This window comes from Oryctolagus cuniculus, chromosome 4 (assembly GCF_964237555.1).
Source record: "Oryctolagus cuniculus chromosome 4, mOryCun1.1, whole genome shotgun sequence".
NCBI lineage: Eukaryota > Metazoa > Chordata > Mammalia > Lagomorpha > Leporidae > Oryctolagus > Oryctolagus cuniculus.
This window is the reverse complement of record NC_091435.1, coordinates 174,926,102-174,954,030: the sequence shown is the minus strand read 5'-3', so window position 1 is coordinate 174,954,030 and position 27,929 is coordinate 174,926,102. Positions and strand designations below refer to the sequence as shown.

Here is a 27,929-nt window from a genome sequence, read left to right as displayed (position 1 = left end):
AATGTGTGCCCGTCTCTGTCTTCCACCCCGGCTTCCCCAATGTGTGTCAGTCTCTGTCTTCCACCCCGGCTTCTCCAACGTGTGCCCGTCTCTGTCTTCCACCCCGGCTTCTCCAACGTGTGCCCGTCTCTGTCTTCCACCCCGGCTTCTCCAACGTGTGCCCGTCTCTGTCTTCCACCCCGGCTTCTCCAACGTGTGCCCGTCTCTGTCTTCCACCCCGGCTTCTCCAACGTGTGCCCGTCTCTGTCTTCCACCCCGGCTTCTCCAACGTGTGCCCGTCTCTGTCTTCCACCCCGGCTTCTCCAATGTGTGTCAGTCTCTGTCTTCTTCCCCAGCTTCTCCAGTGTGTGCCCGTCTCTGTCTTCCACCCCGGCTTCTCCAATGTGTGCCCGTCTCTGTCTCCTGGCTTCTCCAACGTGTGCCCGTCTCTGTCTTCCACCCCGTGAAGCGGCTGGCTTGATTGCTGCGAACTCCATGATCACAGCCACTTACTACATTAGCTCTTGTTTATTTGCCTACTTATCTGAGGACTGAGCAGACTCAAACTCTTCCAAAATAAGAACCCTGGGATTTTGCCAAGATAGAAGGCCCAGTCACCTTCTGAGATAACAGATGCAGCAAGGATCTGCCGAGCGACGGGCCCCGTCTGACCTGTGGCCGCTCGTCCAGTCTCCTGAATTCAGGGCCCTTTCCACCACACCCCACGATTCGCAGAGCACCTAGTGGTGCTCTGTGCACACGGGCTTTCACTCACAATGACAACATTTTACTATGCACCAGAATGAGGAGGAGCTAACTCACCCCACATCTGTCAGAAGGCTGGCAGGCACTTCCAGGCCTCGACAGTTGTCGGTACAGAAACTCCTCAGCTCGCACCAGGCTGTGGCACAGCAGGTTAAGCCACTCCCTGTGACACCAGCATTCCATGCAAGCACTGATCCAAGTCCCAGCCGCTCCACGTGGAAGTCCAGGCTCCTGGCTGTGGCCTGGTCCGGCTTCACTACGGAAGCTATCTGGAGAACGAACCAGCAGATGGACAATCTCTCTCTCTCTCTGTGTCTCTCCCTGTCACTTTTCCTTTCAAAGAAATAAATAGATCTTTAAAAACAAAACTCCTCAACCAGGAAAACACAAGGCCACTCCCACCTTTGACCACAGCCAAGAGCACACGATGTGTTGCTCCCCGTTCCGTGCACAGATAGGAAGCAGGTGCATCTAGAGGGCGGTGAACAAGCCCTCACGTTGGGAGAACACTGCAGCCAGCGCAAGCTAAAACCCAGCCCTGCTGTGTGACATCAGTGAGTCAGCCTGTGGCACGGAGTCCGCCTTGCCCTAGTCAGAGCCTCAGTGCCCCCTCAAAGTCAGAGTCGGAGCCAACACGTTTCTCCCAGCTTCCTCGAGATGCGGGCGCTCACGCTCTCCCCAGGGCGCCTTCTGCGAGTGTGGTGACCGCTGAGCAGAGGGAGACACAGGTGCAACAGCATCACAAGCGCAGACCGGCCCAGGCCGGCTCCAGGTTCCCTTACTCTCCCAGGATGGCTCTTTCCAGTGACTCCCTCAAAGTCTTGAATCTGCCTTCAGTCATCTCCCATTTTCGTTTTCTTCGTGTAACTATTTGTTTGTTTGGAAGGCAGAGTGTCAGAGAGAGTGAGAGACAGCAAGATCATCCCTCCGATGGCTCACTCCCCAGATGGCTGTGACAGCCAGGGCTGGATCAGGCTGAAGCCAGGAGCCAGGCACTCCATCAGCTCTCCCGCAAGGGAGGCAGGGACACAAATACTTGAGGCATCTTGTTCTGCTTTCCCAGACACATCAGTGGCGCTGGATCGGAAGCAGAGCAGCCGGGACTCCAATACTGGATGCCAGAGTTGCACGCAGGGGCTTAACCTGTTGCACCACAACGCCCGCCCCCACTTTTAGTTTTCTTGCCTTCGTATTTCAGCTCCAGGAAGGAATCCAGTCGTGCTTGGTCTCTCAGGGGGTGAACAATGTCTTTCAGGGTTAAGCCAGGCCAGTGGCAGCAGAGAGGCTGCTCTGAGCCACTGGCACTCACTGATTTCTTCCTTCACTCAGCAAACATTTCTCAGATGTTTCCATGGGTCACGTTGTCCCGGGTGCTAAGGAGAGGCGGGAGGGAACGAGGGGCACAGTCCTGGCAACGAGAAGCTTAGTTTGTGCTAGAGGAGCGACGCGGAACAGATAAGTACTGAAACAAACACCCACCGCACAGGCTGCTAGCCCAGTGAGTCACAGGAACTGTGGCTGTCCAGAGGGTCAGCAAAGTGACGCTGAAACCCCACTGAGGAGGAGGAGACAGTCCGTGGGGAGGGATGGGAAAGGTACCGCTGAGAGGGAGGGGAAAGCATGTGTGAAGGGACCAGGCAGAATGACATTGGCCTGCAAAAAGACCAGGTAGCCACGGGGGAGCAAGGAGGCGAGTGATGCAGAAGTGCAGGCAAGGCCAGACCACGCCAGCCCGGGTGCAGGTGCGGGAATTCAGCCCTGACCAAGGCGCTCAGGAGGCCCGGGAAGGTATCCTCAGATGAGTGCTAGGATTGGATTTGCATTTTAAAAGATTGTGTTGGTTGCTATGAACACAGGCACAAAGAATGCGCAGAGAGACTGGTTAATAAGCAACCAAAGGGGGCAGATGAGAGGTAATTATGACTTGGAGGCTGCAGCACATGTGGACAGTTGCGGGGAGGGAGGGAGGGAGGAGGGGGAAGACCTAGTTTATGATGAGAGCAGCTGGGAGCTTGATGGTGCCACTCGACAAAGCAGGACAGGGGCTGAGAAGAAGGAGCCGATTTGTAGGGGCAGATATCCAAAAAGGACAGAGGTGGGCAGAGGGACTTGGCCCAGAAGAGGGGTTTGAGCAGAAGTTAAAACCCGGGAGGGAAGAGTAGATTTCGCGGCTGGGGAGGGTTGGGACAGGATCTCCAGAAACTCACGACTGAATGGCTCACACATAAGGAGCCTTCGAAGGGCCCCGGAAAAATGCACGCTCGGTGGTGTCAAACCCAGCTGAGAAGACAGGGAAGTACAGTCTTGGAGTTCCCCTGCAGTCGGCCCCTGGAGGTCATCTGCAGCTTAGCAAAAGCCTGGGCTGCAGAGACTGGCTTGAGGAGTAACGGCACGGGTTAATGCGTCTTTTCAAGACTGTCCTTTGTGGTACGGTGTCATCTACTTAAACCTGTGCCTTTAGCATCCATAGAAAACCCTAATCAGTTATGAGATGGACTGCCTGGATCTCGCTACCCACCAGGACTTTACAAAGAATTGTCTGCTTTGGTGATTTGAATGCTCTTGTCCAACCAAGCCTGTTCTTCAACCCTACAGCCTTACTTGTCTTACTTAAATATACCTGGGAATGTCAAACCACAATTTAAAAACTGTAAGAAGCCACATTACTTTCAGGACACCATGTCCCCAGGAATTTGGAACGGTTTCTAGTGATAGGTTTTGATAGGGTCCCTGTTGAATAGGAGAGGAATGGGGGAGGGATTAGCAAAAGGAGAAAGAAAATAGATACCATGTTTTAGATAGATTCTCTGACCCACGACATGGATCTCCTTCAACTTACTGGAGCTACTGTAATTTAAGTTGCTGTGCACTGTATTGGGCAGTTGGACCATATTCATATTAGTGTGAATTCATATTCACACTACAGATGGGGCACGAAGAAACAAAGTGGAACATCATAAGTTCTTTAAGTTCCATTTAATTGCAAATAATCTCACATGTTTATTTGGTTTATACAGTGACAGCTGGTGGTGTGGAATGGAAGTCAGCTAAGTGGCTATTGGTTATTAATCACATGTGTAACGGGAACATTAAGGTCTATACTGTGCGATTCTGTGGCACTTAGCTTAGCTTACAAAGTGCTTTTGCCTGCACCACTTGATTCTCCCGACCACCGCTTCAGATGAGCGGTGCAGAGATAATCACGTCCAGCTTACAAAACATAGAAATGAGGGTCAGAGATTTCAGAAAACCTCATCAGTGTCACAACTTACACGTGCTGTCTTCAAGTTCAGGGACTGTTTCAGATTCCTGAATAATTATAACTCAGTCTCTGAATCTGATTCTACCCATCAGATTCTGCTTTAAGAAACTTCTTTTCTTTCTTGGATATAAAAATCTCTCCTCTCCTCCTGGTCCCATTCCCAGTAGGCTGGGCGACGGCCGGGGATAAAATCCCAGGAAAGGACCATTTCTCTCTCTGCCCCCTGGATCACCACTTCTGCTGGGCAGAGCCGTTTTGACTAAGTGCCTCAGTGGGCACTCTCTCCCGCTTTCTTTCTTCCTTGAATGGCTGTCTTCTTCCCTTTAGCTCCCACAGGAATGCCACTCCCGGCCCTTCCTCCCGGCACAGCCAGTCAGTGCTGAGAGCAGGCCAGTCCCCAAACCTCTCCGCTCTCACCCGCCCACCTCGCTCGTTCCGTACCAGCGGCCACAGAGGTCCATACTGGAACGGGTGCTCACCCTTTCAGACACGGGCAGCACCCACGCTGTCTTCGCCCTATACATTCTTGGCTGGCACTTCCCACCTGAGCATTAACTCTGCCCCCTTCTGAGGTGGGTCACGTGCAACAGGATCCCTACCTCCGTGGAGTACTGGGGCGACTTGAAAGTACTCAGCCCCAGCAAGGGCTGGTGCTGAATTTCGGGTGCTCTACGTAGCTGAGGCTCAGGCTCTGACAAGCAGGCGGCCGTGCAGAGTGTGGTCTCGTTCTCAGCACAGCTACTTCAAGTTCCATCTCTTCTCTGGACGGCCAATCTCCTGTTGCTCCAATCAGATATCTGAAGATTAAAATTTTCGGGGCAATGGACAGCTTAGCTGGGCACACGTCAGTGCTGCTGATCATATACAACAATGAAATCTCAGGACAATATTCTCCAAGCCTTGACCAGTCTGCCACATCTCCGAAACCAGTGATATTTAATATCAGTCTTCCGTTGCCATGGAGAGCCCAGCACCATCCCCGGTGCTAAAGCAGCCTGTTTATTTGTTCCATGAGCTGCTGAACCTGACCACGCTCCTAGCACCACGCACAGCACACGTGTAGGACTCTGCTGCTACTTCTCAGCACAGCCCAGCCACACTGTCAACCCAGTGCCATGGAATGTCCACTGCACTCTCGGTCCTCATAACAGCCTTACAGCACGTGCGTGCCTCTGCCAGGCAGCTAAGCCATGCCAGCAGAACCCGGAACAGCTCCTCGTCACGGCCCTGATGTTTCGCTGCCTCTTGTAACTGGCTTAGTCATGTCTGCAGTTACACCAGCGCTCTCTTCCAGCAACTCGAGCAGTCTAGTCACGTCCTCTCCACTCCGTGGTCCTTACACTCCCCTTGAGTCCCCCTGATGAAAACCATCCCCACAGTGAGAACAAGGCTCAGCAGCTCCTAAGATGGCTCTGCCTGATGTTTCTATGACACTTCCTTTTCGGTTGCTGCATCTTTGTACTGCTCAGAGCCTCCCCGCCCCTACGATCCTCTTGCTCCCGGCCTCATTGTTCTCCTCCAGGCTTAGAGAACCACTCTCTTGCAAGTCAGAGTGGATTTTCGCAAGTTGCTACTGAACGGAAGATATCTGCATTTCAGTAGTGTGAGAAATGGTGAGCTCCTACCCACTTGGGCCTGCCGGTGCCGGCACATGTGCTTTCCCAAACCTCAGTCCTGGTATCAGATGAGATCCTCTGGACCATAACTGTCTAACAGGTGCCCATTCAGATTCCTTGAATATTCTGTCATCTGTTCAACAAAGATTAATTGACCACTTACAAAGGACCAAGCACTCTTCTCGGCATTGGTGTTAGGAATTCGACAGTTGGCAAACTCCACACTTTTGGGGAGCAAACATTCTAGATGAATGAGAAAATAAGCAAACAAAAATGTTAGATATTAGGTGGCAACCAGGACTATGAAGAACAATGAAGAGAGGCAAAGAGAGAGAGAGAGAGTGGCTGGGGAAGTTTGACTCAAGGGACTCCTCACTAGCAAGGTGAGACTTGAATGAGCCGTGAGGTTATGAATGAAAAGAGAATATCGAGGCCAGCGCCATGGCTCACTAGGCTAACCTTCCGCTTTGCAGCGCAGGCACACTGGGTTCTAGTCCCGGTAGGGGCGCCAGATTCTGTCCCGGTTGCCCCTCTTCCAGGCCAGCTCTCTGCTGTGGCCAGGGAGTGCAGTGGAGGACGGCCCAAGTGCTTGGGCCCTGCATCCCATGGGAGACCAGGAGAAGCACCTGGCTCCTGACATCGGATCAGTGCGGTGCGCCGGCCACAGCGCGCCAGCCGCGGTGGCCATTGGAGGGTGAACCAATGGCAAAAGGAAGACCTTTCTCTCTGTCTCTCTCTCTCACTGTCCACTCTGCCTGTCAAAAAAAAAAAAAAAAAAGAGAGAGAGAGAGAGAGAATATATCGAGAAGATCGCACAGCAGTTCAAAAAGCCTGTGGCAAAGTCCATGATGTGTTCAAGAGACAGCAAGGCAGGCTGCGGGGCTGGGTTGCTGTGACCCAAGGAAAGCGTCATGTGAGAGGCGTTTTGGGAACACACTGCAGGGTGTGTTTGTAGATCGCTCTGGTTGCTGCGGGAGTCGAGGCTTCAAGGGCTGGGAGAACGCTGTCAGGGAGCCAGGACGGCGAGAGGAGGTGCTGGCCGAGCACCGGCACCAGCACGAGAGCTGACTCGGATGGTTTAGAATTTGGCAGTGGCCGTGGCTGTGATGCGAAGCGGACAGCTGTACTTCAGGAACAGGTTTTATGGGGAACAAATGTGAGATGTGAAAGAGAGAAGAAACGGCTAATTATGAAATGGCAAGGCTTGGAACCTGAACGCCGGGAGAGGTGAAGTGTCAGTGCATTGAGATGGGCGAGAGCAAAGGCAGAGCAGTCTTGGGTGAAGACGACGATAGCTTGAGTTTATGCATCTGTCTGACATCGACGTGGGGCTGACGAGTGCACCGCTGAATACGAGAATTCAGGATGTAGGTGAAAGACCTGGGCCGGAGACACAAACTTAGACTCATGTTTCAGATGCAGCTCTGAATATTTGTGTTGTTGCTGTGGCTCCAGCCTTGCCCTGTCTGGGAAGTTGGATGCACTTGTTGGCTGTGGCCCAGAGCCCTGTGTGAGCTCCTGAAGGCAATGGACTACAGCTTTCCTACTGCCGCACCCCAGAGTCTAAATCAGTGTGTGGCATCGGGGGAGGACTTGAGGGGGAAAGAGGCATAAAGGAGGATCTGTAAGTTTCTATTTTAGGAAAATGGTTATGCAAGTTACTGAGACAGGAAACATGGGAGAAGGGAACACTGTGTTTGAGTGGAGAAAATGAGATCACAGAGCACAATTATTAGGTGTGTAGGGAGCTCATGAGGATATGTCCAAAGGCACTGGGTTCACAGGTCTTAAGCTCAGAAGAAAAGTCTAGGTTTAGGGATTGCCTCCATGAAGATGATAACTGTTGGTATACATTGGTAGAGCCTACAAGGGATGGGGGCTGGCCCTTTTCCTACTAATCAAGCTCTGGAAAAACTAACTTCCTGTCTTCCACATCTTCTCTGCCACATAAAGCCAAATGCAACCTGAATGGGACACATCTTCTACTGAATTCTAAGAGCCTCAGGAAGCTGTAAAAACAAGGAGGCTGTTCCCTTAGGCACCTTGAAACCTCACCAACTGCCAACACGGTCACAGCATCTCCTGCCTCCCCCGTAACGCCCCTCTGAGCAGGATGCCAGGACTTCTCCCGCAGCCAGACCCATCCCAGAGATGGGAGAGCACCGAGCTGCAAGGACAAGACTCAGACGAGCTTGTTTACTCCATGCAGCATCCTCCAAACATACACCAACCCGGAGCCTCACGGTCCTTGGCTTTCTCATTCGCCTTCCACCTGCTCTAAGGGTTTGGCTTTCAGTGGGGAATAATTACGCAGAGGTAAACCCACTGTTCCTAAGTGACGTTGGAGTTACTGTGGATTGAAAGTGTAAGCAATTCTCCCGAGGCTTGGTCAACCGCATGATCGACTTGGATGTGATTCAGCACACACTTGGGAGGTGGCAGAGTGCAGATGGCCAGAGGAACATTTTTCCACCTAATACACGCAGAGGCTAACAGAGAGAGCCCTCTGTGCTACCCCTGCTCAGGAACCTTCATTGCACCCCTACTCACACCCACCTCCACTGAGTCTGCTGGCCTCCCACGCCACAGATCTTGAGCAGAGACCAACACCAACCAAAGCTGCTCCCATCACCAGTGAAATGACAAACATGGCTCACTTTTGGTTAAATGCTCTCTCTCCAGGGATCAGAAACCGACAGGAAGAAGCTTCCAGGGCCCTGCAGAGGAGTCCCAGTGGGTCTTCCTGCAGCCCAGGACCCCTACACAGAGCTAACATCTACAGAAGCTTGACCCTCAGGAACAACCTCATTTCCTCCCTATTCCCAGCCCCTGAGGCTAAGCTTCCTGATGTTTCAGGCCAACAGAAGAGGTTGAGAGCACAGAACACGATGACTTGAGGTGTCTATGGAACTTTCATGGTGGTTTGTCCAAAGGCACCGGGTTCATAGTCCTCAAGCTCGGAAGAGTGTTCTAGATGTAGGGATTGTCTGCTTGAAGATGGTAGTGGTTGGTACACACTGGTAGAGAGACCCTAGGAGGCAGGAGAAGGAGCCAAGAGAAAGGCGGAAGTCCCAAGGCCTGCCCCACCAAAGCCTGGGAGGAGACAGAGGCTGGTAGAGCAGTAATCCGCAAGAATGCAGGCCACCTAGCGCAGGTTTCCTCCTCCCTACCCCTCCCCAGACTAGCCCTGACTTGCCAGCAGAACCCAGGCAGAAGCTCATCAAAGCTCCAGAGCCCTGGGAATAAGTCTCAGCTGCCCAGATCCTATCCCCTGACCTGTGCTCCCCTCACGTGCACAGTCAGACACACTCTCAGTGCTTCCTTCCCAAAAGGAAAAGCCCTCAGCAGCGTCCACTGAGGGCCAGTAAGGAGTGCAGTTCCCTGGGCCTCCCCTCCATCTTACTTAATGTGAATCTGCAGTTGGAGTCCAGGAATCTGCCCCCTAACTCTCACCGTGCGTGGTGGTGATGCAGCCCACCCAGCACTAGACAGAGGACGGGCACTATCAAAGAAGGTGGGAAAACGGTGCTACCCACAAAGCCAGGGGCTACTGCAAGAACAAAGCTTGCTGTAGGGACTTCATGCCACATCGCGGGAGCCAGCAGGGAAGAGCACAGCGAGATGGCACTCCGCTGGCTGTGCTGGCAAGCCAACTTCTGTTCCTCCATGCTAGGCCCAGGGCTGTGAGGCTTCTTCAAAGTGTGTAGCCCACAGAAAACCAGAGGGTCCCCCGAGCATCTTGAAGGGGTTGTGTGGGCATGGTGGACTAGCTCCAGAGAACAGGTGCTGGGCCAGGATTCTTGCAAACGTACAGGGCTGGTGAACAGTGTTAAAGTCAGCACACACTTCTGGGTCGCAGTGGGCTCTCTGCAGATGTCAGGTGCACTTGGATGAAAGTAAACAGCCAAAATGGGCTCACAGATTAGCCACCTGAATAGCTGAAATTGTATACATATGATTTTTGTAAAGAAAACCTTCATAGTACCAGAAGTAACCAATGAGGAAAATTAAATAATTTCATGTAAAAGATCACAGGAAGTTCAAAGCATATATTAGAAAATATCTTTTGGGAAATGCCAGGGCAAAGTCACTACTTATCAATAGTCACATGAACGTTAATGGCCTCAGCTCTCCAGTTAAAAGACACAGATTGGCTGAATGGATTAAGGAACAAAACCCATCTATTTGCTGCTTACAAGAAACACATCTTTCCAACAAAGATGCATGCAGACTGAAAGTGAAAGGCTGGAAAAGGTATTCATGCCAACAGAAATGAAAAAAGAGTGGGTGTTGCCATCTTGATATCAGACAAAATAAACTAACACAAAAAATGTTAAGAGAGACAAAGAGGGGCACTATATAATGATTCAGAGATCAATTCAACAGGAAGATATAACGATTATCAATGTATATGCACCTAATTACAGGGCACTAGTTTATTTAAAAGATATGTTAAGGGACTTAAAGGGAGACTTAGACTCCAATACAATAGTACTGGGGGACTTCAACACTCCACTCTCAGAAACAGACAGATCAACAGGACAGAAGATCAACAAGGAAACAGCAGATTTAAACGACATTATAGCCCAATTGGATCTAACAGATATCTACAGAACTTTCAATCCTACGTCTAAAGATTTTACATTCTTCTCAGCAGTGCATACAACCTACTCTAGGTTTGACCACATACTAGGCCATAAAGCAAGTCTCAGCAAATTCAAAAGAATTAGAATCATACGATGCAGCTTCTCAGACCATAGTGGAATGAAGTTGGAAATTAGCAACACAGGAATCCCTAGAGCGTATGCAAACACATGGCAACTGTACAACATGCTCCTGAATGAACAATGGGTCATAGAAGAAATCAAAAGAGAAATCAAAAACTTTCTGGAAGCAAATGAAGATAACAGCACAACATATCAAAACTTATGGGATACAGCAAAAGCAGTGTTAAGAGGCAAGTTTATAGCAATAGGTGCCTACGTCAAGAAATTGGAAAGGTACCAAATAAATGAGCTTTCAGTGCATCTCAAGGATCTAGAAAACTACAGCAAACCAACCCAAAACTAGTAGGAAAAGATAAATATTAAAATTAGAGAAGAAATCAACAGGATTGAATCCAAGAAAACATTACGAAAAATTAGCCAAACGAAGAGCTGATTTTTTGAAAAACTAAACAAAATTGACACACCATTGGCCCAACTAACCAAAAAAAGAGAGAGAAGACCCAAATCAATAAAATCAGAGATGAAAAAGGAAACATAACAACAGACACCACAGAAATAAAAAGAATCATCAGAAATTACTACAAGGACTTGTATGCCAACAAACAGAGAAATCTATCAGAAATGGATAGATTCATGGACACATGCAACCTATTAAACCATGAAGACATAGAAAGCCTACACAGACCCATAACCGAGTCAGAAATTGAAACTAATAAAGGCCCTCCCAACAAAGAAAAGCCCAGTACTGGATGGATTCACTGCTGAATTCTACCAGACATTTAAAGAACTATCGCCAATTCTTCTCAAACTATTTGAAACAATTGAAAGAGAGGGAATCCTCCCAAACTCTTTCTATGAAGCCAGCATCACCTTAATCCCTAAACCTGAAAACAATGCAGCAGAGCAAGAGAATTACAGACCAATTTTCCTGATGAACAGACGCAAAAATACTCAATAAAATTCTGGCCAATAGAATTCAACAACACATCAGAAAGATCATCCACCCACACCAAATGGGATTTATCCCTGGTATGCAGGGATGGTTCCATGTTCGCAAATCAATCAATGTGATACACCACATTAAAAAACTGCAGAAGAAAAACCATATGATTATCTCAATAGATGCAGAGAAAGCATTCAATAAAATACAACACCCTTTCATGATGAAAACTCTAAGCAAACTGGGTATGGAAGGAACATTCCTCAACACAATCAAGACAATTTATGAAAAACCCACGGCCAGCTCATATTGAATGAGGAAAAGTTGGAAGCATTTCCATTGAGATCTGTTACCAGACAGGGATGCCCACTCTCACCACTGCTATTCAACATAGTTCTGGAAGTTTTAGCCAGAGCCATTAGGCAAGAAAAAGAAATTAAAGGGATACAAATTGGGAAGGAAGAAGTCAAACAATCCCTCTTTGCAGACGATACAATTCTTTATACAGGGGATCCAAAGAACTCTACTAAGAGACTATTGGAACTCATAGAGGAGTTTGGCAAAGTGGCAGGATATAAAATCAATGCACAAAAATCAACAGCCTTTGGAGACCAAGGAGCTAAAACCAATTCCTGGAGTAACTGGAATTGGCGATAGTTCTTTAAATGTCTGGTAGAATTCAGCAGTGAATCCATCCAGTACTGGGCTTTTCTTTGTTGGGAGGGCCTTTATTAGTTTCAATTTCTGACTCGGTTATGGGTCTGTGTAGGCTTTCTATGTCTTCATGGTTTAATAGGTTGCATGTGTCCATGAATCTATCCATTTCTGATAGATTTCTCTGTTTGTTGGCATACAAGTCCTTGTAGTAATTTCTGATGATTCTTTTTATTTCTGTGGTGTCTGTTGTTATGTTTCCTTTTTCATCTCTGATTTTATTGATTTGGGTCTTCTCTCTCTTTTTTTGGTTAGTTGGGCCAATGGTGTGTCAATTTTGTTTAGTTTTTCAAAAAATCAGCTCTTCGTTTGGCTAATTTTTCGTAATGTTTTCTTGGATTCAATCCTGTTGATTTCTTCTCTAATTTTAATATTTATCTTTTCCTACTAGTTTTGGGTTTGGTTTGCTGTAGTTTTCTAGATCCTTGAGATGCACTGAAAGCTCATTTATTTGGTACCTTTCCAATTTCTTGACGTAGGCACCTATTGCTATAAACTTGCCTCTTAACACTGCTTTTGCTGTATCCCATAAGTTGTAGTTTTTTTTTTTGTTTTGTTTTGTTTTTTTTTTTTTGGTTTGTTTTTTGTTTTTGTTTTTTTGACAGGCCGAGTGGATAGTGAGAGAGAGAGAGAGAGAGAGAGAAAGGTCTTCCTTTTGCCGTTGGTTCACCCTCCAATGGCTGCCACAGCTGGTGCGCTGCGGCCGGTGCACCGTGCTGATCCAAGGCCTGGAGCCAGGTGCTTCTCCTGGTCTCCCATGGGGTGCAGGGCCCTAGCATCCTCCACTGCCTTCCCGGGCCACAGCAGAGAGCTGTCCTGGAAGAAGGGCAACCAGGACAGAATCTGGCGCCCCGACCGGGACTAGAACCCGGTGTGCCAGCGCCACTAGGTGGAAGATTAGTCTATTGAGCTTCGGCGCCAGCCTGTATCCCAGAAGTTTGATATGTTGTGCTGTTATCCTCATTTGCTTCCAGAAAGTTTTTTGATTTCTCTTTTGATTTCTTCTATGACCCAGTGTTTATTCAGGAGCATTTTGCAGGGCTGGACAAATGGTGACAAATTCTTTCAATTGCTGTTTGCTATGAAAGGTCTTTATTTTACCTCCATTCACAAATGAGAGCTTTGCAGGATATAATATTCTGCGATGGAAGGCTTTTTTTCTCTTAGTACTTGGGCTATATCTCACCATTCCCTCCTAGCCTGTAGGGTTTCTGATGAGAAGTCTGCTGTGAGTCTAATTGGAGATCCTCTGAGAGTAATATGGCATTTCTCTCTTGAACATTTTAGAATCTTTGTTTCACTGTGGTGAGTTTGATTACTATGTGTCAATGTGAATCTTTTCGGGTCATGTCTATTGGGAGTTCTGTGTGTTTCCTGTACTTGGAGGTCTCTTTCTTTCTCCAAACCTGGGAAGTTTTCTGCTAGTATATCACTAAAAAGGCCTTCTAATCCTTTCTCTCTCTCCATGCCTTCAGAAACTCCTAGAATGTTGGTTTCTTTGATAGTATCCTGTAGATTCCCAACAATATTTTTTAGACTTCTAATTTCCTCTTCTTTTCTTTGGTTTGTATACTTCCCTGTGCTCTGTCTTCTAAGTCCGATATTCTCTCTTCTGCCTCACTGATTCTGTTTTTAAGGCTCTCAACTGTGTTTTTTATTTGTTCTATTGGATTCTTCACTTCATTTTGATTCCTCCTTAAGATTTCATTCTCATGAGATTTTCTTTCAGGCCCTGCATGGATTTCAGTAGTTTGTGCGTTTGTTTTTGATTTCTTCTAAGTATTCTTATCATCAACTTTTTGAGTTCCATTTCTTGCATTTCTTCTATCTCATCATCTTCATAATCTTGTATTGAAATGTCATGTTCTTTTAGGAGTGTCATGTTGTTTTGGGTTGTTGCATTTGTTGTTGGTTTCTTCTTTTTTTCCCACTGTGGCGGCTTTTCTCATTGTACTATGACTCTGTAGATAAGTGGACTGTCTGCTTTCAGTGAATCTCTAGAGGCTTGTGGTGGGTGTAGCCAGAGAGCTCTGTTCAGCTCTTCAGGGTTAAGGGTGTGCCTAAGGTGCCACACCATGTTTGGTGTGGTAAATCTTCTCTCTCTCTCTCTCTCTCTCTCTCTCTAATCTGAAGGGAAGTAATTCGCTCAGCTGAGCTCTTCTCCTTGATGGCAATCAGTCCCTGAGTGCTAGCCCTAGTGGGTATAATATTTGTCTGCTGTGTCCCAAGGACCCCACAAAGGATCTGTGCAGTCCTCAGCGTAAGCTCAGATTCCCCTGCAGTGTCCCTCAGCGGGTAGCCAGGGCCGCCTGAGCGTGCGGCATCTCCCACAGAGACTACTCGCATCTCAGCCACACTGTGAGTTCTCCCACACACCCTGTTATTCTCCCCCACCCACAGTCCTGGTTCAGAAGTTCCACACATTCACTAGGTCTAGTCTCCTGTTATTTCTCCCACCAGAGTCAGCTTGCTCTCTGACTTAGTCTTGACTGCTTTCCATGCAACCAATGGAATCCCTGCATTGTCTCCCTATAATAAGTCTTGGTACACAGATTTGATTTCAACATGTAAATAGGTCTAGATTGGGAAGTTAACTTAGGCCTTGTTACTCAAAAGGGAAGAATTAGACACTGATTATATTCAATCAATTAGTGATGTCTGAGTGATCATTGCAAAGATACACTGTGTTAATCAGAATGTGAACATACAGCACAAAGAAATTCTAGGATAGGAGGAAATAAGAGACAGTTGTGAAATCCTGGAATATAGGTTGACTATTTTTTTAATTTTTTTAACTTTTATTTAGTAAATATAAATTTCCAAAGTACAGTTTATGGATTACAATGGCTCCCCCCCATAACTTCCCTCCCACCTGCAACCCTCCCATCTCCCACTCCCTCTCCCATTCCATTCACATCAAGATTCATTTTCAATTATATTTATATACAGAAGATCAATTTAGTATATATTAAGTAAAGATTTCAACAGTTTGCACCCCTATAGAAACACAAAGTGAAATATACTGTTTGAGTACTCATTATAGCATTAAATCTCAATGTACAGCACATTAAGGACAGAGATCCTACATGAGGAGTAAGTGCACAGTGACTCCTGTTGTTGACTTAACAATTTGACACTCTTGTTTTTGGCGTCAGAAATCTCCCTAGGCTCTAATCATGAGTTGCCAAAGCTAAGGAAGCCTTTTGAGTTCGCCGACTTCGATCACATTTAGACAAGGTCATAGTCAAAGTGGAAGTTCTCTCCTCCCTTCAGAAAGGTACCTTCTTCTTTGATGGCCTGTTCTTTCTACTGGGATCTCACTCACAGAGATCTTTCATTTAGTTTTTTTTTGTTTGTTGTTGTTGTTTTGTTTTGTTTTTTGTTTTTGTTTTTTTTGTGTTTTTTTGCCAGAGTGCCTTGGCTTTCCATGCCTAAAATATTCTCATGGGCTCTTCAACCAGATCCGAATGCCTTAAGGGCTGATTCCAAGGCCAGAGTGCTGTTTAGGACATCTGCCATTCTATGAGTCTGCAGTGTATCCCGCTTCCCATGTTGGATCGTTCTCTCCCTTTTTGATTCTATCAGCATTAGCAGAAGCTAGTCTTGTTTATGTGATCCCTTTGACTCTTAGACCTATCAGTGTGATCAACTGTGAACTGAAATTGATCACCTGGACTAGTGAGATGGTATTGCTACATGCAACCTTGATGGGATTGTATTGGAATTCCCTGGCACGTTTCTAACTCCACCATTTGAGGCAAGTCAGCTTGAGCATGTCCCAAATTGTACATCGCTTCCCTCTCTTATTCCCACTCATATTTAACAGTGATCACTTTTCAGTTAAATTTAAATGACTAAGAATAACTGTGTGTTAATTAAAGAGTTCAACCAATAGTGTTAAGTAGAAAAAAAAATACTAAAATGGATAAAGTATTACATTGTACATCAACAGTCAGGACAAGAGCTGATCAAGTCATTGTTTCTCATAGTGTCCATTTCACTTCAACAGGTTTCCTTTTTGGTGCTCAATTAGTTGTCACTGATCAGGGAGAACATATGATAGTTGTCCCTTTGGGGCTGGCTTATTTCACTCAGCGTGATGTTTTCCAGATTCCTCCATTTTGTTGCAAATGACCAGATTTCATTGTTGTTTACCACTGTATAGTATTCTATAGAATACATGTCCCATAATTTCTTTATCCAGTCTTCTGTTGATGGGCATTTAGGTTGATTCCATGTCTTAGCTATTGTGAATTGAGCTGCAATAAACACTGAGGTGCAAACAGCTCTTTTATTTGCCAATTTAATTTCCTTTGGGTAAATTCCGAGGAGTGGGATGGCTGGGTCAGTTTTTTTCTCTTAGTACCTGGGCTATATCTCGCCATTCCCTTCTAGCCTGTAGGGTTTCTGATGAGAAGTCTGCTGTGAGTCTAATTGGAGATCCTCTGAGAGTAATCTGACGTTTCTCTCTTGCACATTTCAGGATCTTTTCTTTATGTTTCACTGTGGTGAGTTTAATTACAACTTGTCGTGGTGAGGATCTCTTTTGGTCATGTTTACTAGGGGTTCTATGAGCTTCCTGCACTAGGATGTCTCTGTCCTTCTCCAAACCCGGAAAGTTCTCTGCTAGTATCTCACTAAAAAGGCCTTCTAATCCTTTCTCTCTCTCCATGCCTTCAGGAACTCCTGGAACCTGAATGTTGGTTTTTTTAATAGTATCCTGTAGATTCCCAACAATATTTTTTAGATTTCTAATTTCCTCTTCTTTGCTTTGACTGTATACTTTCCTGTGCTCTAAGTCTGATATTCTCTCTTCTGTTTCACTGACTCTGTTTTTAAGGCTCTCTAATGTGTTTGTCATTTGATCTATTGAGTTCTTCATTTCATTTTGATTTCTCTTCACTATCACACTTTCCTGTTCTACTAGTTTCTGCATTTCATTTTGATTCCTCCTTAAGATTTCATTTTCATGAGAGAGATTTTCTATCCTGTCCAGTAAGGATTTCTGTAGTTCAAGAACTTGTTTTTGAAAACTTCTAAATGTTCTTATCATAAATTTTTTTGAAATCCGTATCTTGCATTTCTTCTATCTCATCATCTTCATAATCTTGGCTAGGGGTGTCTTGTTCATTTGGGGGCATCATAATTGCTTCCTTGTTCTTGTTTCCTTGGTTTCTGTGTTTGTTGCTTGGCGTTGTGGAGATATTCTTTGGATTCTTCTCTCACTGTGGTGTTTTTTCTTGTTATACTATGACTGTATTAAGTGGACTGTCTGCTTTTGATGGAGCATTAGAGGCTTGAGATGGGTGTGGCCAGAGAGCTCTGTTTTGTTCTTCAGGGTTAAGGGTGTGCCAAAGGTGACACTCCCAGGTTAGGCGTGGTAAATCTCTCTCTCTCCCTCCCTCCCTCCCTCCCTCTCTCTCTCTGATTCAGAAGGGAAGTAATTCTGCACAGCTGAGAAGAATTGAAGGTAGTCAGCTTCCAATCTCTGGCTCCTCCTGTTCCAGCACTGGTGTGTAGATTCCGCAGCTGGTGTCCCAAGCCATGGGCATCTGCGCCCTCCATGCAGGACCACCGTGAATCACTAGTTCTGGAAGAGTTTCCTCTGCTGTTTCAGTGTGCTCCCTTCCTATTCCGCCAGCTTGCCAGACTCAGAATATAGGTTGACTTTGAAGAGTTTCCTAAGAGTTCCAAGAGCCAACCATGGAAGGCATTACAGGAGAGGAATGGAAGCAGAGAAGGGAGGACTCCTCCCCAGACTACAGTCCAGTCGGGTGTCAGCCAGGAAGGTGTCACTCACATGGGCACTGGGTGTAATAGCTACCGAACAGGTGGCAGTTAACAGGGCCTCCTTTACAGGGGGATTACACTCGAGTGCTGCCTCTGGCACCACATGCTTGACTCTGTGATGTGCTGGCTTTAGAAAGTCACTGGGCTCGATATTCCCTTTGGTTTCCTTTGTTTCTTTGATTGGATTTGACTTTTTGCTGCACTTCTCTGAACAAAATGTCTTTAGATTTTTAGTTTCTGAGCAGTGCAGTTCCACCACTCATTCTATAAATGTAAATATCCATCAGATATCTACCCAATGCCTGGCACTATTACAAGCTATGGGGAATCAATGCTGAAAGCAATGTACATGTTTCTGGCCTTCACTGAACTGATGATTTAGTAGAAGAACTAGGAAATTAAACAAATTACAAATCAGAGGTTTATAAACCACAGCAAGCTATGGAAATATCAAATGGGAATCCTAACATACACTTCATACAGGTTTGGAAAGGAAGAAATCTGGTTCAAAGTCAATAGTTAAAGAATCAAAGAGGATTAACCTGCAAGGCAAACTGGGAGGATAATTTCAGGCACAAGAAACAAAACATGGAAAGGTCTTGAGATGGAAAGGAACAGCTCAAACTGAAGTATTAAAGTAGTGTGGCTGGTGACTCACTGGAGAAGCAAGTGTACAGTTTGGGTTAGAAGGGTTTCAATAGGACATAACATAACCAGACTTGCATTTTAGAATGATAATCTGGGGGCCAGTGTGGTGGCTTGGTTAATCCTCCCCCTGTGGCTCCGGCATCCCATAGGGTGCCGGGTTCTAGTCCTGGTTGCCCCTCTTCCAGTCCAGCTCTCTGCTGTGGCCCGGGAGGGCAGTGGAGGATGGCCCAGGTGCTTGGTTCCTGCACCTGCATGGGAGACCAAGAGGAAGCACCTGGCTCCTGGCTCATTAGGGGAGTGAACCAATGGGAGGAAGACTTTTCTCTCTGTCTCTCTCTCTGTCTATAACTCTGTCAAATAAAAAAATTAAAATTAAAAAAAAATTTTAACTTTTATTTAATGAATATAAATTTCCAAAGTACAGAATATGGATTACAATGGCTTCCCCCCCATAACGTCCCTCCAACCCACAACCCTCCCCTTATCCACTCCCTCTCCCCTTCCATTCACATCAAGATTCATTTTCGATTCTCTTTATATACAGAAGATCAGTTTAGCATACATTAAGTAAAGATTTCAACAGTTTGCTCCCACACAGAAACATAAAGTTAAAAATACTGTGTGAGTACTAGTTATAGCATTAAATCTCAATGTACAGCACACTAAGGACAAAGATCCTACATGAGGAGTAAGTGCACAGTGACTCCTGTTGTTGACTTAACAAATTGACACTCTTGTTTATGGCATCAGTAATAACCCTAGGCTCTTGTCATGAGCTGCCAAGGCTATGGAAGCCCCCTGAGTTCACTGACTTCGATCACATTTAGACAAGGCCATGGTCAAAGTGGAAGTTCTCTCCTCCCTTCAGAGAAAGGTACCTCCTTCTTTGATGATCCATTCTTTCCACTGGGATCTCACTCACAGAGATCTTTCATTTTTTTTCCCCCAGAGTGTCTTGGCTTTCCATGCCTGAAATACTCTCATGGGCATTTCAGCTGGATCCGCATGCCTTAAGGGCTGATTATGAGGCCAGAGTGCTGTTTAGGACATTTGCCATTCTATGGGTCTGCTGTGTATCTCACTTCCCATGTTGGATCATTCTCTCCCTTTTTGATTCTATCAGCTAGTATTTGCAGACACTATTCTTGTTTATGTGATCCCTTTGGTTCTTAGTCCTATCATTATGATCAATTGTGAACAGAAATTGATCACTGGGACTAGTGAGATGGCATTGGTACATGCCACCTCGATGGGATTGAATTCGAATCCCCTGGTATGTTTCTAACTCTACCGTTTGAGGTAAGTCAGCTTGAGCATGTCCCAAATTGCACATCTCTTCCCTCTCTTATTCCCACTCTTATATTTAACAGCGATCACTTTTCAGTTAAGTTTCAGCACTTAAGAAGAATTGTGCATTGATTACAGTATTCAACCAAAAGTATTAAGTAGAACAAACAAAAAAAAATACTAAGAGGGATAACATATCAAGTTGCTCATTAACAGTCAGGGTGAGGGCTGATCAAGTCATCGTTTCTCCTAGTGTTCATTTCACTTTAACAGGTTTCCTTTTTGGTGCTCAGTTAGTTGTCACCGATCAGGGAGAACAAGTGGTATTTGTCCCTTTGGGATTGGCTTATTTCACTCAGCATAATGTTTTCCAAATTCCTAACAGGGATCACTTTTCAGTTAAAATTTAAACACCTAAGAATAATTGTGTATTAATTACAGAGTTCAACCAATATTACTAGAACAAAAAAAAATACTAAAAGGGATCAAGTATTACATTGTACATCAACTGTCAGGACAAGAGCTGATCAGGTCACTGTTTCTCATAGTGTCCATTTCACTTCAACAGGTTTCCTTTTTGGTGCTCAGTTAGTTGTCGCCGATCAGGGAGAACATATGATATTTGTCCCTTTGGGACTGGCTTAATTCACTCAGCATGATGTTTTCCAAATTCCTCCATCTTGTTGCAAATGACTGGGTTTCGTTGTTTTTGACTGCTGTATAGTATTTATAGAGTACATGTCCCCTAATTTCTTTATTCAGTCTACTGTTGATGGGCATTTGGGTTCGTTCCAGGTCTTAGCTATTGTGAATCGAGCTGCAATAAACATTAATGTGCAGACAGCTTTTTTGTTTGCCAATTTAATTTCCTTTGGGTAAATTCCGAGGAGTGGGGTGGCTGGGTTGAATGGTAGGGTTATATTCAGGTTTCTGAGGAATCTCCAGACTGACTTCCATAGTGGCTTAACCAGTTTGCATTCCCACCAACAGTGGGTTAGTGTCCCTTTTTCCCCACATCCTCTCCAGCATCTGTTGTTGGTAGATTTCTGAATGTGAGCCATTCTAACTGGGGTTAGGTGGAACCTCATTGTGGTTTTGATTTGCATTTCCCTGATTGCTAGTGATCTTGAACATTTTTTCATGTGCCTGTTGGCCATTTGGATTTCCTCTTTTGAAAAATGTCTATTGAGGTCCTTGGCCCATCTCTTAAGTGTGTTGTTTGTTTTGATGTTGTGGAGTTTCTTGATTTCTTTGTAGATTCTGGTTATCAGCCCTTTATCTGTTGCATAGTTTGCAAATTTTTTCCCATTCTGTCGGTTTTCTCTTCACTTTCCTGACTGTATCTTTTGCAGTACAGAAACTTCTCAATTTGATGCAATCCCAAATGTTAATTTTGGCTTTGACTGCCTGTGCTTCTGGGGTGTTTTCCAAGAAGTCATTGCTGGTACCTATATCTTGCAGGGTTTTTCCAATGCTCTCTAATAATTTGATGGTGTCAGGTCGTATATTTAAGTCTTTAATCCATGTTGAGTGGATTTTTGTGTAAGGTGAAAGGTAGGGGTCTTGCTTCATGATTCTGCATGTGGAAATCCAATTTTCCCAGCACCATTTATTGAATAGACTGTCCTTACTCCAGGGATTGGTTTTGGATCCTTGATCAAATATGAGTTGGCTGTAGATGTTTGGATTGATTTCTGATGTTTCAATTCTGTTCCATGGGTCTAGCCATCTGTTTCTGTACCAGTACCATGATGTTTTGATTACGACTGCCCTGTAGTGTGTCCTGAAATTTTAAAAAAGAATGATAATCTGGTTGCAGTTGGAGAATGGGTTAGAAAGGACAACAAGGCCGGCGCCGCAGCTCACTAGGCTAATCCTCCACCTAGCGGCGCCGGCACACCAGGTTCTAGTCCCGGTAGGGGCGCCGGATTCTGTCTCAGTTGCCCCTCTTCCAGGCCATCTCTCTGCTGTGGCCAGGGAGTGTAGTGGAGGATGGCCCAGGTGCTTGGGCCCTGCACCCCATGGGAGACCAGGAAAAGCACCTGGCTCCTGGCTCCTGCCATCGGATCAGCGCGGCGCGCCAGCCGCGGCGGCCATTGGAGGGTGAACCAACGGCAAAGGAAGACCTTTCTCTCTGTCTCTCTCTCTCACTGTCCACTCTGCCTGTCAAAAAAAAAAAAAAAAAAAAGAAGAAGAAGAAAGAAAAAGAAAAAGAAAAATGATGGAGCCCCATGATTCACAATCATGAGTGAGAGAGGAGATTGAGAGGAACAGGCATAACGGCAGGAAAACAAGAGAATATCTCCATAGTCTGGGAGAAAGAGGGAGTATTTCCAGGAGACAGTGATCAGAAACAGCCACCAAGACCCTAAGATAAGAATTGAGGGGGGCCAGCACTGTGGCACAGTAGGTTAATCCTCTGCCTATGGTCCCAGCATCCCATATGAGTGCCAGTTCTAGTCCTGGCTGCTCCACTTCTGATCCAGCTCTCTGCTGATGGCCTGGAAAAACAGTAGAAGATGGCCTGAGTGCTTGGGCCCCTGCACCCACAGTGGGAGACCCAGAAGAGGCTCCTGGCTTCGGATCGGCGCAGCTCTGGCCATTGTGGCCATTTGGGGAGTGAACCAGCAGATGGAAGACCTCTCTCTCTGTCTCTCCTTCTCACTATATGTAACGCTACCTGTCAAATAAATAAAATCTTTAAAAAAAATTGAGGGGTCCCTGAAAGTAGCCGTAAGATTGCTGGGGTCCAGGCAGGGCCTTATATTACTGGGCCTGGGGGGATCAGGACAGGGAGAAAAATGAAGTAGCCAGGAAATAGTGTCCAAGCAGAGGGAGAGGGTTAGTGCAAGCCGGAATCCCCCACTGGGAGGGGAGGGGAGGGAAGGGAAGGGGCAGGAGGGGTTTGAAGGCAGGTTATAGTTGGAGGCTTGCTGGGCTGAAGCTGAGGGAGTTCCATCTTCCTCCATGAACGGGGAAGCATGGTAACGGGCTCGCTGCCAGAGGAGACAGGGAGTTTGACATCTCAGACTAGAAGAAGCTCATGCTATGGAAACTGTGTGGCTCCCAGGCGGCACTGGTGCCAGTGGTCCAGGTACAGAGGAACCTGCATCAGGCCGCTCCAGGCTACCTAGACTTGAGGTTCATGGCTGGGATAAGGGAGTGACTGAGCGGACCATGGGTGTGATCTGCTTAGTGAGAGAAGTGCTCAGCCACTGGGCAACAGAAAGTGACCAGGAGGCCCAGGAGAAGTTCAAACAGAGGGGGAAACATTGGACATGCCGGTCAGAAAGTAGGCTGACCCCAGATGAAGTGGACAGTGAGCCGAGGTCTCTGAGGAGCGTGGGAGAGTGCCGGGGCGGTTCCAGAGTGAGGAGAGAGGTCGGGAGGGCAGCACCTGGCTGTGGAGGTGGCCTTCACCAAGCAGGGCCGGTCCTATGACTTGGAAGGGCAGCAGGAGCAGAGTCAAGACCCTGAGCTCCCCAGCATAGCAAGGGGTGAACAGCGCCCCCTGCCAGCACCGCCAGGGGTGGAATCCTGGGAAGGACTGGAGACGAGGGTGGTGGATTCCAGTGCTGAGGGTGGGCTGGACGGGGCAAGCTGTCACCTCCTTTTGGTCTGTTCACTCACACAAGAGTAGACACTCTCCCTGGAGAAGAATGAGAAGATGGAGTTCTCCTTTGGGTCCCCGGGAACTACCTACTTCCGTCGGTTCACTCCAGAGTCGCTGGCACAGATTGAGAAGCGGATTGCCGCCGAGAAGGCAGCCAAGAAAGTCCAGGAGAAGCACAGAGGCAAGAAGGACCAGGAAGGGAAGAGTCGGCCTCAGCTCAACCTGAAAGCCTGCAACCAGCTGCCCAGGTTCTACGGCGAGCTCCCTGCCGAGCTGATCGGGGAGCCCCTGGAGGATCTTGACCCCTTCTACAGCACACACCGGGTAAGAGGGAGGAGCAGGCGCCCCAGTCCTACCCAATCCCACCGGCCCCAGGCCAGGAGCCCTGGCGGATGTAGCCGTCTGCCAAAGACTCAGTTCACCAGAAGCAAGTCTCATCACCCTCACCCTTTGCTGTTCTTTTGGAATCCTGATATTTATGAGAGAGCTAATCAAATCCAAACTCTCAAAAGCAGACGCCTGCTGCAGAGCTGCAGGGAACACTGACTGTGCCCTCACACGAGCTCTAGCTGGGGTCCCCAGAGTGCTAGCTGCCTCGGCAGGTAGAGACCACCGATCTGGGGCTGGGGGCGTGTGGGGAAGAGGGACCAGGGCAGAATCACTGAAGCTGGTGATCTTGGAGCTCCCGGAGTTCCCAAAACTCTTGTAGGGGGTCATGAGGTCAAAATGATCTCACATGACATGCTGATGCCATCTGTGTTCCATTCCCACTCTCCTGAGAACATCCAAAAAGGGTACACAGAACCCCTCTAATAGGGTGGTGACCTGAAGATTCCTGCCTTCTCCAGTGTCCCCAGTCTTAATTTCCAATAGCACACACACACACACACACACTGAGCCAAAACAGACACAAATAAAAGCCCTGTGAGGTTCCCAATAATTTTTGAGAGGAATACTTTTTTTTGAAACCCAAAGTTTGAGAACCACTTGTCTAAATAAGAGCTGTCTGTGACAATTACCCAGACTGCCTTAGACAGCCTACTGAGCTGCAAAAGCGGTAGATTCGACTCTGGGAGTTGGGGGAGGGGGGCAGCCATCGGCCATCTTAAATAGCCTTGTAGAGAAAATACAAAGACAGTATTTTCTCTGTCTCCCCCCTGTTGAGAGCCTGTACCCCCTTCAGTGCTCAGAGGAAACCACAGGAGGGTGAGAGGCAGAGACCCAGGAGGCGGAGAAGGGGCGGACACAGCAGCAGGAGAGCCTCCACTCAGAAGGGAGACTTGGGGTCACCAGGACCCCTCCCTGAGCAGGACGCATCTTTTCAGGCGGGAGTCAGCCTCCTGCCTGTGCAGCACTCCCCGGGGGACCTGCCGCGGTGCACAGTTCGTCACAGACTTGGACACAGCTGGGGCAGTGTGGGCGCGGCCCAGAGTCCCCTCACAACTCTCCCAAAGCCGTTCTCACTCTTGAGCCCAAGATGACATCGCTCACGCTGAAAACCGGTGGAGGACGCATTCCTGCTCCTCACTGGAGGTTCACTTTCTGTCTCTGGTTTCATTTCAGACATTCATGGTGCTGAACAAAGGAAGGACCATCTCCCGATTCAGCGCCACTCGTGCCCTGTGGCTGTTCAGCCCCTTCAACCTCATCAGAAGGATGGCCATCAAAATGTCTGTCCACATGTATCCTTTGCACGGTTGCTTTTCCCACATGGTGGAGTCAGCAGTGCCCACTGCAGCCAGCCACAGAGCCTTTCTCCAACCGAGTCCCAGCCCACGCGATCAAGGAAATGCAAAGGCTGTCTACGAGCTGGACGTGTCCAACACCCCAAGCAGTCCCAGACGCAGAGAAAGGGTTGGAGTAGCTCACCGGTGACTGGCTTTACCTTAGACTAACCTGGCCACTCAACTTGCAAAAGGTCCTTTATTTAAGCAGAGTTCTGCTGATGCCTCCAGGCTCTTTCTCCAGTGAGAGAGGCCCAGGACTGTCTCGGGCAGATGAGACAAGCAGGAGTTACCTACTCTCTGCCGGAGACATGGTGGACAGTGGCTGCTCACTGGGCCAAAGACCAGGGCTCGCACAGAGAAACAAGAGCAGGCTGTGACAGGCAGAGCAGAGACCACTCCAGTGGATCTCACAGGCCAGCATCTCAACTTACTGCAAAGCTACCTGCAGGTTACAAGTGCCGGGAGGGTCCCTGCTAAGGGGCATGGAATGACTGCAGACACCTAAGTCTGCATTGGATTCATTGTTTTTTTGTTTTTTTGTTTTTTTTTTTCCAATGCAAGCTGAAGTCTTACGGAAAGAAAAAGACTTTGGCTTGGCCTTGGAAGTTCCTAATGACAAATTCAGCCCTAGCTTCCAGGAGGTCGATGTGCAAGATCAATCTTGTCCTGTTGTCAGCCTCTCCCTACAAGACTCCAGCCAACAGGAGCCTTCCCCACCCCTGCCGTCCTGGGCTGCCTGCTGGGGCGCTGCACAGTTCCGACTGAGCCAGCCACCCTGACGGTCACCTCACACCCAGCAGAAATTGTACTGTTTCCTAAAGGTACACTACGGTTTCTCTGCATGGGTTCTGTCTTCATGGCTAACCAGTGGGAGTGACATCTCCAGACTCGACCCTTGGATTTCCAGACTCTATGGAAGGATATCTAATGACAATTCCAGCAGCCCCCCCCCCCCAATTTGTGAAATATTTCCCGAGTGTGCTGTTACAGGTGCACACGCCTCTGATGTAGGGATAGCATCCCATTTCACAGACAACAAAACCAACACTCAGCGCTTCAGGAAATACTCCAAGGCCACACAGCTAGTGAAGAGGTCCAGGCTGCATCCTGTTGAAAGCAGTGTCAGTGCAGAGGAAAGAGGCAATTAATGGAAATGAATTAGGGTAATTATTCTCTCAGTGTGCCACCTCTCCTGGAGTACTTACTGCTTTAAATACACACACACACACACACACACACACAATTACCCAGAAATTAACAATAGAGAAATGGCAAACCTACAGACTGTTCCCCATGGATCCTCCTTGAATTGCACTTAGAGAAGTAAGAAACAGCCAACCAGGAGTAAAACCCCTCTAAAGGAACCAAGTGACCAGCGCAACTCTTTATTTATTTATTTATTTATTTTTGACAGGCAGAGTGGACAGTGAGAGAGAGAGACAGAGAGAAAGGTCTTCCTTTGCCGTTGGTTCACCCTCCAATGGCCGCTGCGGCCGGCGTGCTGCAGCTGGCACACCGCGCTGATCCGATGGCAGGAGCCAGGAGCCAGGTACTTCTCCTGGTCTCCCATGGGGTGCAGGGCCCAAGCACTTGGGCCATCCTCCACTGCACTCCCTGGCCACAGCAGAGAGCTGGCCTGGAAGAGGGGCAACCGGGACAGAATCCGGCGCCCTGACCGGGACTAGAACCCGGTGTGCCGGTGCCGCAAGGCGGAGGATTAGCCTAGTAAGCCGCGACGCCGGCCTTGGAACTCTTCATCTTGAGAGTCGATGGGTTAGTGATTGCTTGGTGGCACTGAGCTGGGCAACAGGTCTGTTGAGGGGTCTCACCCTCACAGAACTCTACAGCTGTGTGTTCAAATCTCACGGACTGGAGAATTCCAAAAGATACCTCTTTGAAGTGTGGAATTCCCAGAGGCCTAGTATTAATATTTCCCCAAAGCTATACTTGCAATCCCCTCTGCTGTGTTTCCGTAAGTAACATTCCACATAGGATGTCATAAGAATCTTAAGGTTTGTCGACGCGGAGGTGCGCTTTTAATTGACTCCTTGGGTAGACACTTCCTGCTGTGTGAGCCTCTCTCTTAATTCAACTGTAGTCGGCAGGGAAATGTGGCTTCATTAATGGCCTGTCCCTTTTCAAAACGGCTGTGTTCCCAAGCGACCGTGTACTGCGGGCATTTACAGGGAACTAAAAGAAAGATGCGAATCCTGCCGCTCAAATTGAGCTCACGGAGGGTAAGCGGTGCACCCTCTGGGTCAGGCACATCTCGAGCCGTGCCTCTCCTTAGGAAGCACTGCTGGGAGCCTGACTCCTCTTGAGGAAAGCGTCCACCCATGCTTCTTCCAACCCCTGTGACTCCCTCCTACTTGCCTTCCCCTCTGGTCATCCCTTTGCCTGTCCTCTGCTCCTCCCACCTCTCTGGCTCTTCGGAATTCCCCGTGACAGCCTAATCTCAGGTGGAATTTTCTTCCCCAGCCCCGTTTCAGGCACTGCCCTGTGCCTGACTCCACCACCGGTCCTGCCCACAAGCCCGTCCGCTCGGTATCACTGACCTCAAGCTGTTAGGAAGACAATGTGACTAGACGTTGTCGGCCCCCCATGCGTCTCTAACCCCCTGGCTTCCCATTGTCTGTTAGAATGAGAGATGTTTGCCAGACAAGCCACAGGCCACCTTCCACTCCTCCCTCCTCCTCCGGGGTCTGGTAGCAAAATGACCTGACTTCTCCCCCCAGCACTGGGGCTGACCGGCTACAGGATCTTGGGAAAACCCCCCAGCTTTAGCAGGCTGTTTCCCCAGCTCCCCCGTGTAGACCCTCACATCCACGTCAAAGCAGCGTACGCAAAGGACTCGGCCCAGG

At 47.7% G+C, this 27,929-nt stretch overlaps 1 protein-coding gene across 8 annotated transcripts in view; it reads left to right on the top strand.

Annotated features, from left to right (window-relative positions):
• SCN10A (sodium voltage-gated channel alpha subunit 10) overlaps positions 1–27,929 on the top strand; it is a 118,709-nt gene that overhangs the window by 7,346 nt on the left and 83,434 nt on the right. For 4 of the 8 annotated variants that reach the window (XM_070073057.1, XM_070073060.1, XM_070073059.1 and 1 more), the window contains 2 exons: positions 23,364–23,665; positions 24,905–25,023. In XM_070073057.1, the coding sequence (XP_069929158.1) occupies positions 23,396–23,665; positions 24,905–25,023 (389 nt within the window). In that variant the 5' untranslated portion in view covers positions 23,364–23,395. The remainder of the gene's footprint in view (positions 1–23,363; positions 23,666–24,904; positions 25,024–27,929) is intronic. The other 4 variants (XM_070073062.1, XM_070073061.1, XM_070073058.1 and 1 more) reach the window with 2 other exon arrangements.